At 38.5% G+C, this 15962-nt stretch overlaps 1 protein-coding gene across 4 annotated transcripts in view; it reads right to left on the bottom strand.

The window, feature by feature from the left end:
• exoc6 (exocyst complex component 6) overlaps positions 1-14599 on the bottom strand; it is a 58144-nt gene extending 43545 nt beyond the window's left edge. For 2 of the 4 annotated variants that reach the window (XM_084135958.1, XM_084135959.1), the window contains exon 1: positions 14414-14599. In XM_084135958.1, coding sequence (XP_083992084.1) covers positions 14414-14544 — 131 coding nt within the window. In that variant the 5' untranslated portion in view covers positions 14545-14599. Of the gene's footprint in view, positions 1-13045; positions 13192-14413 lie in introns of those variants that run through there. The other 2 variants (XM_084135960.1, XM_084135961.1) reach the window with 1 other exon arrangement.
• Between the last annotated feature and the right edge of the window lie 1363 nt (positions 14600-15962).

The following is a 15962-nucleotide window of genomic DNA, read 5'->3' as shown; positions in this document are numbered from 1 at the left end:
GACACCTGTGAGACGCACCACCGGTCTCGTATCTCTCACGGAGGAGCGGGAATTTTCTTAGCAATGTTAAAACGCACATCAACCGATCACTTGTTTAGCGTTCATGTAAACACTACATTCAGATTCACCAATCGGAATGAATTCAGTTAGACAAACAAAAGGTGTGCATGTAAACAATTAATGGCGACTGCAGAAAGCCGAATCCCGGACATTTTGGACGATCTCGACGGCCGGACATGTCCGGGAAAAAGAGGATGGTAACCCCTACTACTCAGCTTTCTCCACAGAACAAGAGCCTGCTAGCTTAGCTTCCAAAGAAAGACGGCTGACACTATGTGTACATTCTGTGAGTTAGGCTAGATCCCACCCTCTATGGGCGGGTTGAAAACATGCAGAACAGCCCCTACTACTGGCTGTAGTCTTTAGCCTTTGGCCAAAAAATCATCCGATGACGCAAAATGACGATTTTTGTGTCATCTGAGGATTTTTTCCAGACAAAAAATACATAAATCTCTCCTCTCAGGGGGATATGAGGGTGGAAAGCACGGTAATTCGAAAATACTACAGGTTTTCTACTAATACAAAGCTTAATGCTAAATCCTGAAGTATCCCTTTAACGTTATGTTAATGTAATTTCATTCTGTTGTATTATGCAACACTTAACGCTTTTTAAGGGATTACTTAAGTGAAAAAACAGCATAGGGAAATTCTAAGTGTTTATGACGTTTCACTTAAAGAAACCCTTAAGTAACACTTAAGGGTTTTTTCTGCAACACCCTTAGGTTTAAGGGAAACATAAGGGCGAACTTAAGGGAAAATTACACTTAAGGTGCTTTATGCAACCGGGCACAGCTGCTGCTGTCAGAGACGCGGATCTCACACGCGCCTCATTCTCTCACGAGTCACAACTCTTCACGTTCATCATAAGACTACTCTTATGTTATGAAGATACTCGACAAAAAGACATTTTGGCATAATTGTGTGTGTTATTGTTCATTCAAGCTCGAAAGAGAACTGTATTCTGGCATGCTGTTTTGTGCGCACGCACGATATTAGCGCGAGTCTTTCTGTGTGTCACAGTCAGGACATTCACAGGCAGCGCGTTCATTTTGGCATACATGTGTGTTGTTCGTTCTACAGCTAAAGAGAACTTGATACTGGTGCGCTGTCTGTATGATACTGGCGCGCGTCTATCTGTGGGTCGTGTGTATGTGTGTGTGTGTGTGTCAGGAGGACATTCACTGACAGAGCGTTCTTTTTTGTCTTATCGCGCATGAATGGTTTAAAAGCATTTGCATGAATTAGAGCGGGATCATATAATACTAGCCAAAGGATGCCAAAAATTAACAGATGCTGCGTTAATTGCGTTAACAGCGCCAATTTGTTTATTTAATATAAAATCGCAGCATTTTGCGTCATATAATCGCGTAGGCTTGACATCGCGATTGCGATACGATTAATCGTGCAGCACTATCATATAGCCTACCAATAATCGTGTTAAATAATTGTGATTTCAATATTTTAATACCAAAAATAATTTCCCATTATCGAGCAGCCCTAGCTGGCATTGTGCAAACTTGTTGCAAACCTACGTAGGTTTTGCAGGAAGTGAGACTGGAATTAGGCAGTTCTCTGATTTTTTATACTTTGCAGACCTTTTACATTCATAAAGAGCTATAGTACAAATGACATGGCAGGCATATCCGAAAAAGCTAAATGGGGGCACTTTAAAATACAAGATAAATAAGAAGAACAAAGTGTGGTGACATGGTGTGAGGCTAACAAAGTTCTGCTATTCATTTGCTTCCTTTTATAGCGGTGACTGCCGTAACTGAAAATACAAAGGAACTCATTACAAAACATTATGAATCATGATGAGAATAATAAACTGAACATTTGTTCAAAGACCCATTCAGACAAGGTAAATGGTTTGTCTCTCTATGACTCTGATGTGAGTCTCAGCCTGTAGAAGCAGGTGCTTCCTCTGTTCACAGGTTTGTTTGTGTCAGAGGTAGAACTTGCTTTGAAACTATTTCATGAGGAAATGACATGGGAAATGAAGCATCTGAACAGTGGCAGCAATTAGCATGGGGTCATATGAAACAAACTGCATCAAATGATCTCAACCAAAACTACAGACAAAAATAAAGATATTCATAATAACACATTAGCTAAGAATTGGACGGCTCACGGCTAGTAGAACCGCCAGCTGGCTCTATCTATCTGATGCCAAGAAGAAGGTTCGGATGAAATCCAGGTTGCCATTGGCAACACAGCCTCAACGTCTAGACTGTGAATGGACTGTTTAAACAACCTTTAAAGGGATACTCCACTTTAAAATGAAAATTCTGTCATCATATACTCACCCTCATGTTGTTTCAATCCTTTATGAATTTATTTCTTCTGCTGAACAGAAATATTTAGAAGAATATCAGTAACCAGACAGTTTCTGGTCTCATTGACTTCCATAGTATATTTTTTTCCTACTATGGAAGTCAATGAGACTTCTAACCATTTCCATTTCTTCTAAATATCTTCCTTTCTGTTCAGCAGAAGAAAGAAATTCATACAGTTTTGAAACAGCATGAGGGTGAGTATATGATGACAGAATTTTCATTTTAAAGTGGAGTATCCCTTTAAAATGGCACAACTACACAATGTTGCTAGTTCTGAGTGAATTTTACCACAATGTGATGCAATTGCTTGGATGTTTTGAGTGGCTACTAGCAGGGATGAGAAACCAGTTTCATGTTCACAAAATTTTTCCATAAATCTATTTTCTATTTGAATAGAGGATATGATGAGTGAACACCAGATTTTTTTTCCAATGGTCCACAAGGGGGCAAAGAATTTAAACCAAACAGATTATGTTTATTTCTAGTTTTTGTCAATGTTTGTTGTTTAACGAAATTAGCCTTTTAAATTAAGTTGTCAAATTCATTCATTTTTAGTCAGCTGTACTCCATATACTGTACAAACACACATTTACATGTGCCAACAAAAATATGAAAACTATCTTTGTTTTGAAAACAATATATTCAACAATGTGAATTCTTTAAGATTAAGTTTAGGTTGTGTATATATCCAATATATCTCATATAAGATGTGTTTGGTTCTCAATGAACCTTCTGTAAAGTAGGCCTACTTTTAGTTTACCGGGTGTTCATTCACTGTTTCGGCTTCTGCTCATGCAGCTCAAACTGGTCAATGGAGTGCATTAGAGCCCGTCCACTAAGAACTTTTTCCTTTCATTTTTCCCATTGAGATTTAAAAATAGTCTTTGTTAAAGCGTCATAAGTCATGAACCAAACCAACCAGATACGAGGTGACTTTTAACATAAACTTTAATTTTAGGCAAAAAGTATTTGAAATTGGAACAGACAAAAAAGATAAAAGACTGTGTACTTCATGGATTAATGAGGGAAAGAACAACAATCCCATGAAGTATTGGGAATGACATAGGGTGCTTTCACACTAGCACTTTTGGTGCGCACCCGTGTTCGATTAACTAATTGATGACATGATTCGATAAAGCTGTGTGTTTGTTCTCATTCACTCTCCTGGCAAGCGTGACTGACGCACTGCAAGCAGAGAAAATCACATATTTAATCACTGACTTCCACGACACAAATCGGCACAATCTCAAATGATTTTGTCTCATTGTAAAACTTAAAATACTCCATTTATGGTTATACAGATAAGATTAAGTCGTCATTCGAAACTGAAAAAAAAAAAAAAAAAAAAAAAAAACATTGTGCTTTTGTAAAAATAAAGAAAACAAACAGGATGCCGCTTTCTGCCGTTCCGGTTTCCTTTCGATTAAGTTTGTGGAGCACGTCACAAAAATGAATCGAAACTCAGCATATAGGCTACTAGCAAGTTCTTGCATGCCATCTGAACTCTTGTTTTGGGTTGGTGCATAGATCATGGCTGTGTCCGAAATCACCCCATATACCCTTAAATAGGGCACTATTTGAGGGGACAGCCATTTGTAGTGGTGTCCGAAACCATAGTGGATACTGAGTGTACTCGTTCAATCCCAATGCACCGCAATACGCTCTATGCACGAACGCTGCTGACGTATTTCCAGTAGAGAAGTGTACTAGCAGCAAAACTATTAATTTTCTCAGAAACGGAGACCGCGATTTTAGAAACCGATTCGCTAGTCAGATTTCGCATGATATGAGAGATTACTCACCCTCAAAGTTGTCGATGTAGCTCGAAGTATATAATTTAAAGCCCTTCTCTTTCTTACTCTTAGGTGTGACAGCTAACTGCCTCACAATATTGTTAACATCATTCACGTTAACCTCTGGAAGTTCTTGTAAACAGCGAGTGTAATTCACCATTATCTCCACCGAATGCAAAAACGGCTTCCGACGCTGCACGCGATGTAACTGGGCGGGCTGAGACAAAACGCGGAAGCGATCGTGCCAAGAGCCTATAACAACTGTACAACTGATGTACGTCCAACGGCTATAGAATACCCATAATGAACTGTGAGAGTCGAGCGCTGAATGAATTCCCGCGTCTCGTCAGGATATGGCGCCGCAGCGGAATCAATCATCCATCCATTTTCCAAACTGACCAAACAAACTGCGCTGGTCCAGCGTAATATCATACAGGTATAAATTCCTTTTTAATTGATCAATCTTTTCATTACTACTGGAGCTGCAAGTTTGCTACGTTTCAATTCATTATTAAACATCAAGCACAAACTATGCAAAAGCGACAGCCCTTCCGGCGCACTCAGTGTCCGAATTCACTCACTCATTTTCATTCACTCCTTCAAGTGGACTATATTAGTGGAGTAATGTAGGTAGGGAATAGTGAATGAGGGTATAGGGGGCGATTTCGAACACAGCACATCACTTTGTCTTCTGCTCTTTTTCCTGTTGTGGCGGTTAGCAAACAGCGTTATATACCGTGTGCGCTTCTTCTGGATTGGAGTGTGGATCGCCTGACTGACTGTATTCGTTGTCTGACTGTAGAGTCAGTACTGAAATTTAAAAAAACGTGACAAACCCAGCATTTCCCTCTAGCATTTTTGAGCTCTGTTGAACGGATTCTTAAACACCTCTGATTGGCCATTGTGTCGACACGCTCAACATATACAGTGGGTACGGAAAGTATTCAGACCCCCTTAAATTTTTCACTCTTTGTTATATTGCAGCCATTTGCTAAAATCATTTAAGTTCATTTTTTTTCCTCATTATTGTACACACAGCACCCCATATTGACAGAAAAACACAGAATTGTTGACATTTTTGCACATTTATTAAAAAAGAAAAATGAAATATCACATGGTCCTAAGTATTCAGACCCTTTGCTCAGTATTTAGTAGAAGCACCCTTTTGATCTAATACAGCCATGAGTCTTTTTGGGAAAGATGCAACAAGTTTTTCACACCTGGATTTGGGTATCCTCTGCCATTCCTCCTTGCAGATCCTCTCCAGTTCTGTCAGGTTGGATGGTAAACGTTGGTGGACAGCCATTTTCAGGTCTCTCCAGAGATGCTCAATTGACCCTTCGCAGGGAGCTTGATTGACAGGCGATCTAACCAATCATAATCCACCATCCGCCATTTTGTCCGACAAAGCAGTCAGGAGAGATAGCAGATTAACATGGGAGAATCTGAACTGTACTGACGCCTTTCCGCGGTTAAAACAACATTCCTTCTTATGTTCATTCATGTTTATTTGATGCTATAAATTAACTAGAAGGAAGAGATGATCGGTTCACGAGCAGCTTTAACTGATGCTCTACAGCGATCTGTCAGACACATTTAAGAGCCACAAAACGGTATGTATCGTTTCAATTTCTTTTAAAAAATGACCAAATTTGAAAGGTGAGACTTTGTTTAATATGTTTAATATCAAAAGTAACCGAAAAGTAACCTGGTCCGTCCTGTCTGTCAGCGTGTTGTCAGTCTCCTCTCTGCTCCGCGATGTATTTTTCACTGCGTGAGAACATGGTGTGGCGTGAGAGCAGCGTAGCTTGTCGGGCATAGCGACAGTAACTAAGGGGGGCGGGTCTTTGCGAAGGGTCAATTGGGTTTAAGTCAGGGCTCTGGCTGGGCCATTCAAGAACAGTCACGGAGTTGTTGTGAAGCCACTCCTTCGTTATTTTAGCTGTGTGCTTAGGGTCATTGTCTTGTTGGAAGGTGAACCTTCGGCCCAGTCTGAGGTCCAGAGCACTCTGGAGAAGGTTTTCGTCCAGGATATCCCTGTACTTGGCCGCATTCATCTTTCCCTTGATTGCAACCAGTCGTCCTGTCCCTGCAGCTGAAAAACACCCCCACAGCATGATGCTGCCACCACCATGCTTCACTGTTGAGACTGTATTGGACAGGTGATGAGCAGTGCCTGGTTTTCTCCACACATACCACTTAGAATTAAGGCCAAAAAGTTCTATCTTGGTCTCATCAGACCAGAGAATCTTATTTATCACCATCTTGGAGTCTTGTTAGCAAACTCCATGCAGGCTTTCAAGTGTCTTGCACTGAGGAGAGGCTTCTGTCGGGCCACTCTGCCATAAAGCCCCGACTGGTGGATGGCTGCAGTGATGGTTGACTTACTACAACTTTCTCCCATCTCCCGACTGCATCTCTGGAGCTCAGCCACAGTGATCTTTGGGTTCTTCTTTACCTCTCTCACCAAGGCTCTTCTCCCCCGATAGCTCAGTTTGGCCGGACGGCCAGCTCTAGGAAGGATTCTGGTCGTCCCAAACGTCTTCCATTAAAGGATTATGGAGGCCACTGTGCTCTTAGGAACCTTAAGTGCAGCAGAAATTTTTTTGTAACCTTGGCCAGATCTGTGCCTTGCCACAATTCTGTCTCTGAGCTCTTCAGGCAGTTCCTTTGACCTCATGATTCTCATTTACTCTGACATGCACTGTGAGCTGTAAGGTCTTATATAGACGGGTGTGTGGCTTTCCTAATCAAGTCCAATCAGTATAATCAAACACAGCTGGACTCAAATGAAGGTGTAGAACCATCTCAAGGATGATCAGAAGAAATGGACAGCACCTGAGTTAAATATATGAGTGTCACAGCAAAGGGTCTGAATACTTAGGACCATGTGATATTTCAGTTTTTCTTTTTTAATAAATGTGTAAAAGTGTCAACAATTCTGTGTTTTTCTGTCAATATGAGGTGCTGTGTGTACAATAATGAGGAAAAAAAATGAACTTAAATGATTTTAGCAAATGGCTGCAATATAACAAAGAGTGAAAAATTGAAGGGGGTCTGAATACTTTCCGTACCCACTGTATCAAATGTAAGTATTTCGACAGCATAGCAAGCAAACATTTGACAACCCTAGCTAGGTGGAATTACTGGCCCAAACGCTGAAATGAAAACTCTGCTTGTATTGTAAAGATGTATTCAGCTTTACAAAACAGTTTGCCCTATTTTTTTTTTTATATGCATCCCCTGTGCGGTTACCTTGTCTGCCTTTTCCTGCCACCCAGATGGAAAATGCTGAGGGCGATTTTCTACTGAAAACACGCAAAGCTTTCTAAAATCGGTACCCACTTCCACTGCCTTTCAGAAGGTCATATTACACCCCGTAATGGGATATCCTTTCTACGAATCTGCACACACGCACACAGAACTACTATTAGCAGGACCATGGTCACAATGAGTTTCCTCCTTCCTGTTATTGAATTCAACAGACCAAAGAGCAGCAAGTTCCGGACAACTGCCAGGAGGTACTGAAGGAAACACAAACACAGAGCGAGTAAAAGTCAAGCCTCTTCACTTACGGCTCAAACACAAAACATAGAACATTATACATCTGCCACAGGGTAGTTAATGAAACCAAACTAAACCCTATTGTAACACAAGCTTGAATGAGTGTCATTCACTGTGTTTACATTTACCAATATAAGCTTAGGAAATAAGGTTATTCCAGGGTTCTTGCAAAAAGCATCATTCTGAAACATCATGTAAACGTGAACAGTGTTCTCGTTTAAAGCAACATCAAAGCTCTTTCCCTCTTCGGTCCCCCTACAGGTTGGAAGCGGAATTGTCCATTACTGCTGTCGTAAATAATTTAGCCTACCGTCGCATGCACGCTATTTGTTTATCCAGCACCGGCTTTGGAAATAACGATGTCCACAGACAAGGTAGAGTATGTTGCATGATTTTATGAAAGTATGATGTATTGCGACATCAGAAACGAAGAAAAACAAAATAATGACATTGCTTGCTTTTGCTATTGTAATGCTTGCCGTAAAGCAAGTCAAATTTGTAGTTTCTTATGTCTCATTCGAACTACAGATCCGCTACCCGATCTGGCAAACTTGCATAGTGCGGTTATAGCCGATAGAGCAGGGGTCGGCAAGTAACTTTGGCCACGGGCCAATTATTTTTTTTAACCAGTAGATGGCGGGCCAGCTACACAGAGTAGGCCTATGGATACAAATTAAATACTCTATACTGTAGGCCTATAATTGCGGAATATAATGGGTCCGTTCAATGGGTCCGGATCATTCGTTCAATCGTTTTTTTCAAATTAAAACCCAAAATAAAAAGATGAAAAACGACTTGTTTTTCCATTATTTATTTCCTGAACTAAAATGAAAAAAACGAATTTCTGATTTTCTGATTGTGCTCAGATCAAAAATAGAAAAAAATAATTACTGGATTAGACAAATTTTAATTTTGATTTTGAATTTAACACCTTAGGCATGATATATCAAGGAAATCATTTTAAACAGATCAAGTAGCCTACTATTGTGGTAACAGATTATAGCCATTTTAATAAAGGTGTGAATAGCAATCATGCCTCATTCGCTTACAGTCCGACTTTTGAACTTTATTCCTTTTTTTATTATTATTTTTTATTCGGGACACACACATACACACCTAAGGTTTAAGAAGGTCTGCGCGGGACTGTTTTTTTCCGTCCCGCTCCCACAAGGTTCTATTCAGCAACCGCTTAAAATAGGCTACACTCTGTGTTCACCCGCTTTATTTCCCGACCTGAGGGGTCCGCAAAATGTAGATCTCGTTTCCATAATCTCACATTCAAATGTCTCTAACGGAAAGGAGGAGATTATGTAGCCTATAATAATTATAAATGCTATACAAAAATTGGGTTCGTGACAATATAAATATTAGGCTATTTTAACATTGTACTGTCAGCAGAGAAAAAAAATGCCACAGGAAAAATTTATGAAATATAAATAACATAAATTGAATAGGACAAAGCCTATCACTCAAATTTCAAAGCAACATAAACGAAAATCATATTGCCCTACTGACAAATGAAGTAGGCTATTTTCTACCGAACTATTTCAAACATCCTTGCAAAAAAAGAATGTTGTTGACTGACAATGGTTTCAGTACCAAACAGCTCCTCAGAGCTAGTGTAGCTCTGGTCAGAATTAAGTGCGGATACGCTGTCAAAAGATGTCGGGAGTGGGCTATTGTCAGTCAGACCGCCCGCTCAGTCCAAAGTACACCAGAGTTCTGACCGCTACCGTCTTTTGACGCGCGAATTCACACAAAGTGGTCAAGCGTATAACTAGACGTGGCAGGCGCGAATTTGAGGCGCTGTTCGCGTCCGGTGTGAACGCACAGTTATACTTTAAAATGTAATCCCGTGCCGCATGATTCCCTATGTGCGTTTCACACAGTATGCGGCGGTGAAATCGCCGCGCGACTACGGCTTTTCTCAAGTATTGGAAGAGTTTTGTGCAGCATTTAGGACTTCCAAAATAATCCGGCGGGCCAGAAAATATTGCTGGCGGGCCAGTTTTGTTGTCGTTCCCTGCGATAGAGGGTCGCAAAGCGAATGCAGAAGTGCCGTTCACCCTGTTACGAGTTGATGAACAACTGAAACGATTTTGGAAACATTATTTTAAGGTACAAAATAATCTTTGGTGTTGCTTTAAGACTAGATGGTTTACCACACCCAGGTTTCTGACAGAGAACACAGCACATGTGGTTGTGGTCATAAAAACACATACCAAGTGACATTTATTACAGGTTTCTATAGATAGGCTAATCTCTAAATTAAATGGCTGAAGTAATGGAAAAGTATGGAGAAAGCTGCTTGATGATGGCAGCAAACAAATATTTGGGTTAAAGTTCACCCAAATATTTTTACTCTGTCTACATTTATTCACCCTCACGTCAATCCAAATTTCAAATCCACAGATTAATCTTCAAAACACAAATTATGATATTTTAAATGAAACCTAGGTTTCTATCCATCCATCAATGTAACCAAACCTGAAAATATTCAAAAAGGTTTGTCAAGGTTTTTCGGATTATATTCAAATTTAAATGGAATAATTTCAGTTTGCGGAAAAAAAGCTTTTGGTTTGTCTCCTGAGGCCACAAGAGAGCGCAATGAGCAAAATATCAATGCACTGCATTGAATTGTTTGTTTATTCAATGAAATAACTGTCTGTAAAAAAGTGCATAACGTATAAACTTATGTTCATAAATCAAATATAATTTACAAACAATTATTATGAACATAACAGCACCATGATGTATTTATGCATAGTTTAACACAAAGAGCCGAAGCACCGATCACAGAGTACTTCTTTTGCATTTAAAAACATGACATACAGTGAAAAAAAAAAAAAAAAATCTCGAGACATGTTTTTATTTACTTATGTGGCAAGTAGCCGTGTAATAAGCGGGATAATGTACATCCAGTCGGTTGTTATTTCAGAATAAACCCTGACAGGGTGATCAGGACGGATGTACATTATCACTTACATGACATGTCTTTACATAACTTTTTACTTGATAGTTATGGTCGGCATTTGACCTTTTTAGTCATGAAATAAATAAAAAATATGAAGAATTCATTTTAATCTAATATGACTGATTCAGTGGGAAAAATCAGTTGCTCCAGAATCCCCTTTTTTTAATCAAACTGACTGCCAAACAATTGCAACCAAGTGGAAAAGCTGAGGCACATCACGATAAAGCACTTTCCCTGCACACCTTTGAGCTTGCAAGGTGAAATTATTAACAGCAGGTGAAGCTTTCCTTCAAAGACTTGATAATATCTGTGGAATGAGAAAATACAGCTGTCGTACTGGTAATGATCAGTGTGAATGTCAGTAAAGAACGTGTGGCCTCAGGACATGATAAACAAGCTGGAATGTCGACAAATTTGCATGTCCTGAAGATCTGCATTCTGGAGGCCTTTTTCAACAGCTGCTTTGGTTAACATTCAAATGAATGAATCTCTCACTATCGTCACAACTGTGTAATATGAGCCATCTAGACCTTCTGTTGCCACAACAAATTGCAAAGTGAATTATGGCTTCCAGAAGCTTAAGTTATGGCCAAAAGGGTTACTGAGTTTTCTGACAATATTCAGATAAGAGCATCCAGTCAGCTGAAAATTTCTACTGTAATGATCAAGCCAAAGGCCTCACAATGAGATGCAGCAGAGTGCTACAAAAATCATAACGACTAAAGCTAACAGTCTCATGATGGGATACAGCCATGCTCCACTGGAATAAAAAAAATTAACAAAAAGTCATGTCAAGATCATGATTCACAACATCACAAATATTAGGCTAATGAAATAAAAATCAAGTCAAAGATGTCATCATTCATGATTTAGCAACTGAAGTGCTATACCGAAATCATGATTTTATCAAAAATCATAAAGCCAAAAAATCTCATGAATGGTAACAGCTGAGCGATAAAAGAAATACTTTTTTTAAGAATTCATAAAGCATTATGTCATGATGGAATCCAGCTGAACACTACAGAAATCATGATTTCATAAGAAATCATAAAGCCAAAGACGTCATGACGAAACGCAGCTGAGCACTACTGACATCATGTTGTTGTTGTTTTTTAAATCATAAAGCCAAAGATGACATGATGGGATCCAGCTGAGCGCTACCGAAATCATAATATTTTCAAAAATTATGAAGCCAAAAATGTCATGACAGGATACATTTAAGCACTTCCACAATCATGATTATTTATTTATTTTAGAAATCATAAGCCAAAGATGTCATGATGGGAAATAGCTGAATGCTACCAACATAATTATTATTATTTAATTTTTTTTAATCATAAAGCCAAAGACGTCATAATAGAATACATCTGGGTGCTAACAAAATCAATTTTATCAGAAATAATTTTAACTCGATATGGGATGTAGCTGAATGCTTCTGAAATCAATACTTTATAAGAAATCATGAAACCAAAGATGTCATGGCAGCATGTAGCAAATGTCTACTGGAATATAAAAGCATCATCATGAAATCATGATTTCTACTGAAATAGTCAAGCCGAATATGTCATGATGACATCCAAATGTGCTGAAATCATCAAATTGTGAGTGACATAATGATTTCTACTGAAATGATCCAGCTAACGTTACAGCTGAGCTAAGAGCAGAATATTAATATCCAGCTCAACCCAGACTCATTTGCTAACGCCACACCCACCCATATTTCGTCAGCTTTCATTCTTCCGTACTTGAAATGTGTTTGGAAAAAGGAAATAGAGTGTATACTGGAGTATTTAATCTGACAGCTGTCCATTTGGAAAAACTAAAGCTATTTTGCTCCGAGCTTTCCACCTGTCAACAGCTCCATCATATCCATAATGCAGTGAGACCGTCACTGGGCCTGTGCTGCTTCACCTCAGATGTTTACATCTTATATTATTAAATCACAACAACACCAGACAGATAGATAGACAGATAGATAGGCAGACAGACATGTCATGGCACATTATGACAAATATTGCACACATAACATCTTCATTACTAGCTGAATGACGGCGGTCAACAGCCTGTGTCATTGAACGTGTGTGTGTTTGAATTAGTGTCAGGACAGCATACAGCGACCATTCAAATCATTCATGTGGAAAAACACAAAATCATATCGAATCGGTCATCACTTTATTTTATAGCTTTATCAGCAATGGCAAAGTCCTGCTGAGCTGCATCTTTAGCAAACAAAGGCCTGCTTTCCATCCATTAGACATGAGAAAACATCACATCACCATCTGAAGCTTAAATAAGAGCAGATGATGCACATCTCTCACCGTAGCGTCGGCCCCACACACGCCGTGTCCGTGCTCTCGATCTCCTGTAATATTCGTTCATGTTCGGTGATAGTCTCCAAGCTCTCGCTCTCCGCCATGTTGGCTCTAATCGTCACAGTGTTCATTTGTGACAATGCCGAGAGAGATGCAGTAACACGAGTCCGCCGACAGGGGGAGCCAGTCTGCGCCAGTCTGGCTGGAACCTTATAAAAATGTGTGCATCTTTTCTCTTGACCGTAGATGTCACAAAGTCTAATCTCAACAATGGAATGAATGAATGGATTAATTTTGTCATTTCATCTGAATATTAAAACAACTTTTGTAAGATTTAGTTAGTCAAAAAGATTGAGGTTAATTGGTAGGCATGTAGTGTCTCTGGAAAATGTTCTATGGCATTAAAGTATCAAATCAAAATTCTAATGTTTTTTTTGTCTATTTGTTAATGTGGGATTTGTGGAAACATTGATGGTTTTAGATTTGTGGGGGAAAAACAATATTTTGAAATGAAAAGATAAAATTAGACCTCATCCTTGCTTGATGAAAATATCATTATTTAAAACACTAACCCCCCCAAACATTTGAAGCAAAAAAATAAATAAATAAATCAACAATGATAATAAAAAGAAATTTCTTGAGCAGCAAATCAGCATATTAGAATGATATCTGAAGGATCATGTGACATTGAAGACGGGAGTAATGGTCTGTAGAATAAATGTACCTTTCAGATTAATCGCTTTTACTGGGATTCTGCTTTGTCTGTTATTCTTTATTCAGTTATTCAACTAAATTGTCATAACACCATTGCCTCTTTGAATAATTTTACATTTTGTGCTATGACTCTATTAGCAAATGGTTCTGTTTATTTCCCTTATCAGCACACTGACTTTTAAAGAGTTATTCCCTTTAGAAAAAGTAACTAACTGCATTACTTTGTTACTTTTTATGGAAATCGATGCGTACGGCCATCTGCCGGAAGCTAGTTATTTTAGTCGATAAAGTTTTAAATATGGATATTTTTCTTACACAAATACATCGCTTCGCTTCAGAAGGCCTTTATTAACTCCCCAGAGTGTGTGGAGCACTTTTATCATGAATGGATGCACTTTGATGAACTTAAAAAAAATATATGGCCATTCACTGCCATTATAAAGCTTGGGAGAGCCTGGACATTTTTTTTCATATACACCTAGGATGGCTTGAGGGTGAGTAAATCATGGGCTAATTTTCATTTTTGGGTGAACTATCCCTTTAAACCTTCACAATTTGGTTTCCCCAATTTGAAAATGCATCCATAAAAAAACACTATTAATGTTAAATCATAAACGTTCCATATGGTAACGCAATGCATCCATAAAAAACAGTCTTTACCTTAAACTCGTTCCTAGGGGCAGGTCTACTGATTCCAGTTCCGCAAAGACATTCCCATAGACCTTTCCTTCTCCTTTGTCCTCTTCTTGGGGACTTGTGGGAGTCTTGAGACTGCTACTGCTGCCGTACATGTCTGTTAGTCTGTGTGTTGTGTAGGGAGAGCCGTGCTCCGGCAGGACATACACATACTACAGTCAGCAGAAAACTGCAACTAAGGAAAAGGGACAGACCTTGTGATCCCTAGTACTTTGAATCCAACAAAACAGGCTTAAGTGCTGTGCTGTTAAATATTTCCCAATTGTGCTTCAAGAGTTTTTCACACTGCTGGACTGGGATCTCTATTTTAAAGTCATAAAAGACACAGAAAAGGAATGGAATATTGTAAAAATGCTGTACAAATGTTTATGACAAGTTCATTTAAAACTATTTGTAAGAATAAACTCAAATCGTACAGCATATGTCTTATATATATTTACTTTACCATTCAAAAGTTTGGATTTTTTTTTTTTTATGAAAAAAAGTGTCTTATGCTCACTAAGACTGCATTTCTTTTACTGCATTATTCAGCAAATTAGAGGAATAAATAACATTTAAAATATATTCACATAGAAAACTGTTATTTTTTAAATTGTAATAATATTTCACAATATTACTGTTTTTATTGTATTTTTGATCAAATAAATGCAGCCTTGGTGAGCATTAGAGACTTTAAAAAAAAAAAACATTTAAAAATCGTAATGATTCCAAACTTTTGACCAGTAGCACAGATTCTGCTCTTGAAACTGAAACGTGAACAAAGAAAGAACTAAGCAGAGAATAATTTACGGTATTACAGCAGTGTTTGATTAAATGTACGGTTGTTAATTTTACATCATCTTACAAATTACACAGATTACAAAACACTGTTCTGTTTGCTGATGATGTCTCAACAAATGTTTCCTCACTGCTTCACAACAACAAGAAAAGCTTGTGACCTAACTTACAGGAAACAACTAGATGAACCTTTTAAAAAAAAAAAAAAAAAAAAAAAAAATTCCATGCTCTTTTCTTTAACTTCTCTTTAAAAGCAACACACCTAATTAACCTGGTTTTTTTTTCTCTTGTTTTTCTTGTCAGTTTGCGACTGGGCTGGGGAGGGTCACACTGCCTAAAAGCAATCTGTTCGTCACCCTGTCCTAAATAATAGGCACATTGTTTCTTAACATGGGCTTATCTGGTTCTGGTTAGTATTTAACATTTAATATATAACATTTTTAAATGGGTAACACTTTAGTTTTGGGACCAATTCTCACTATTAACTTTGCTCATTAGCTTGCATATTACTAGCATATTGGCTGTGTATAAAGCAGATATTAATGCCTTCTTCTACATGGCCATATTCTACATCCCTTAATCCTACCCCAATGCTAAATAACAACTACAACATGGCGAAGGATCCAAGGAGACGCTGGAGAACACGAGGGAGACACTAGAGATCGAAGGAGAGTAACACTTGCCAGAGAACACCTATTTTTATTTAGCGCTTTTTACAATACAGATTGTTTCAAAG

This window comes from Abramis brama (assembly GCF_963993115.1).
Source record: "Abramis brama genome assembly, chromosome: 14".
NCBI classification, from domain to species: domain Eukaryota; kingdom Metazoa; phylum Chordata; class Actinopteri; order Cypriniformes; family Leuciscidae; genus Abramis; species Abramis brama.
Note: the sequence above shows the minus strand (reverse complement) of the source record. Positions and strands in the feature narration are given on the sequence as shown.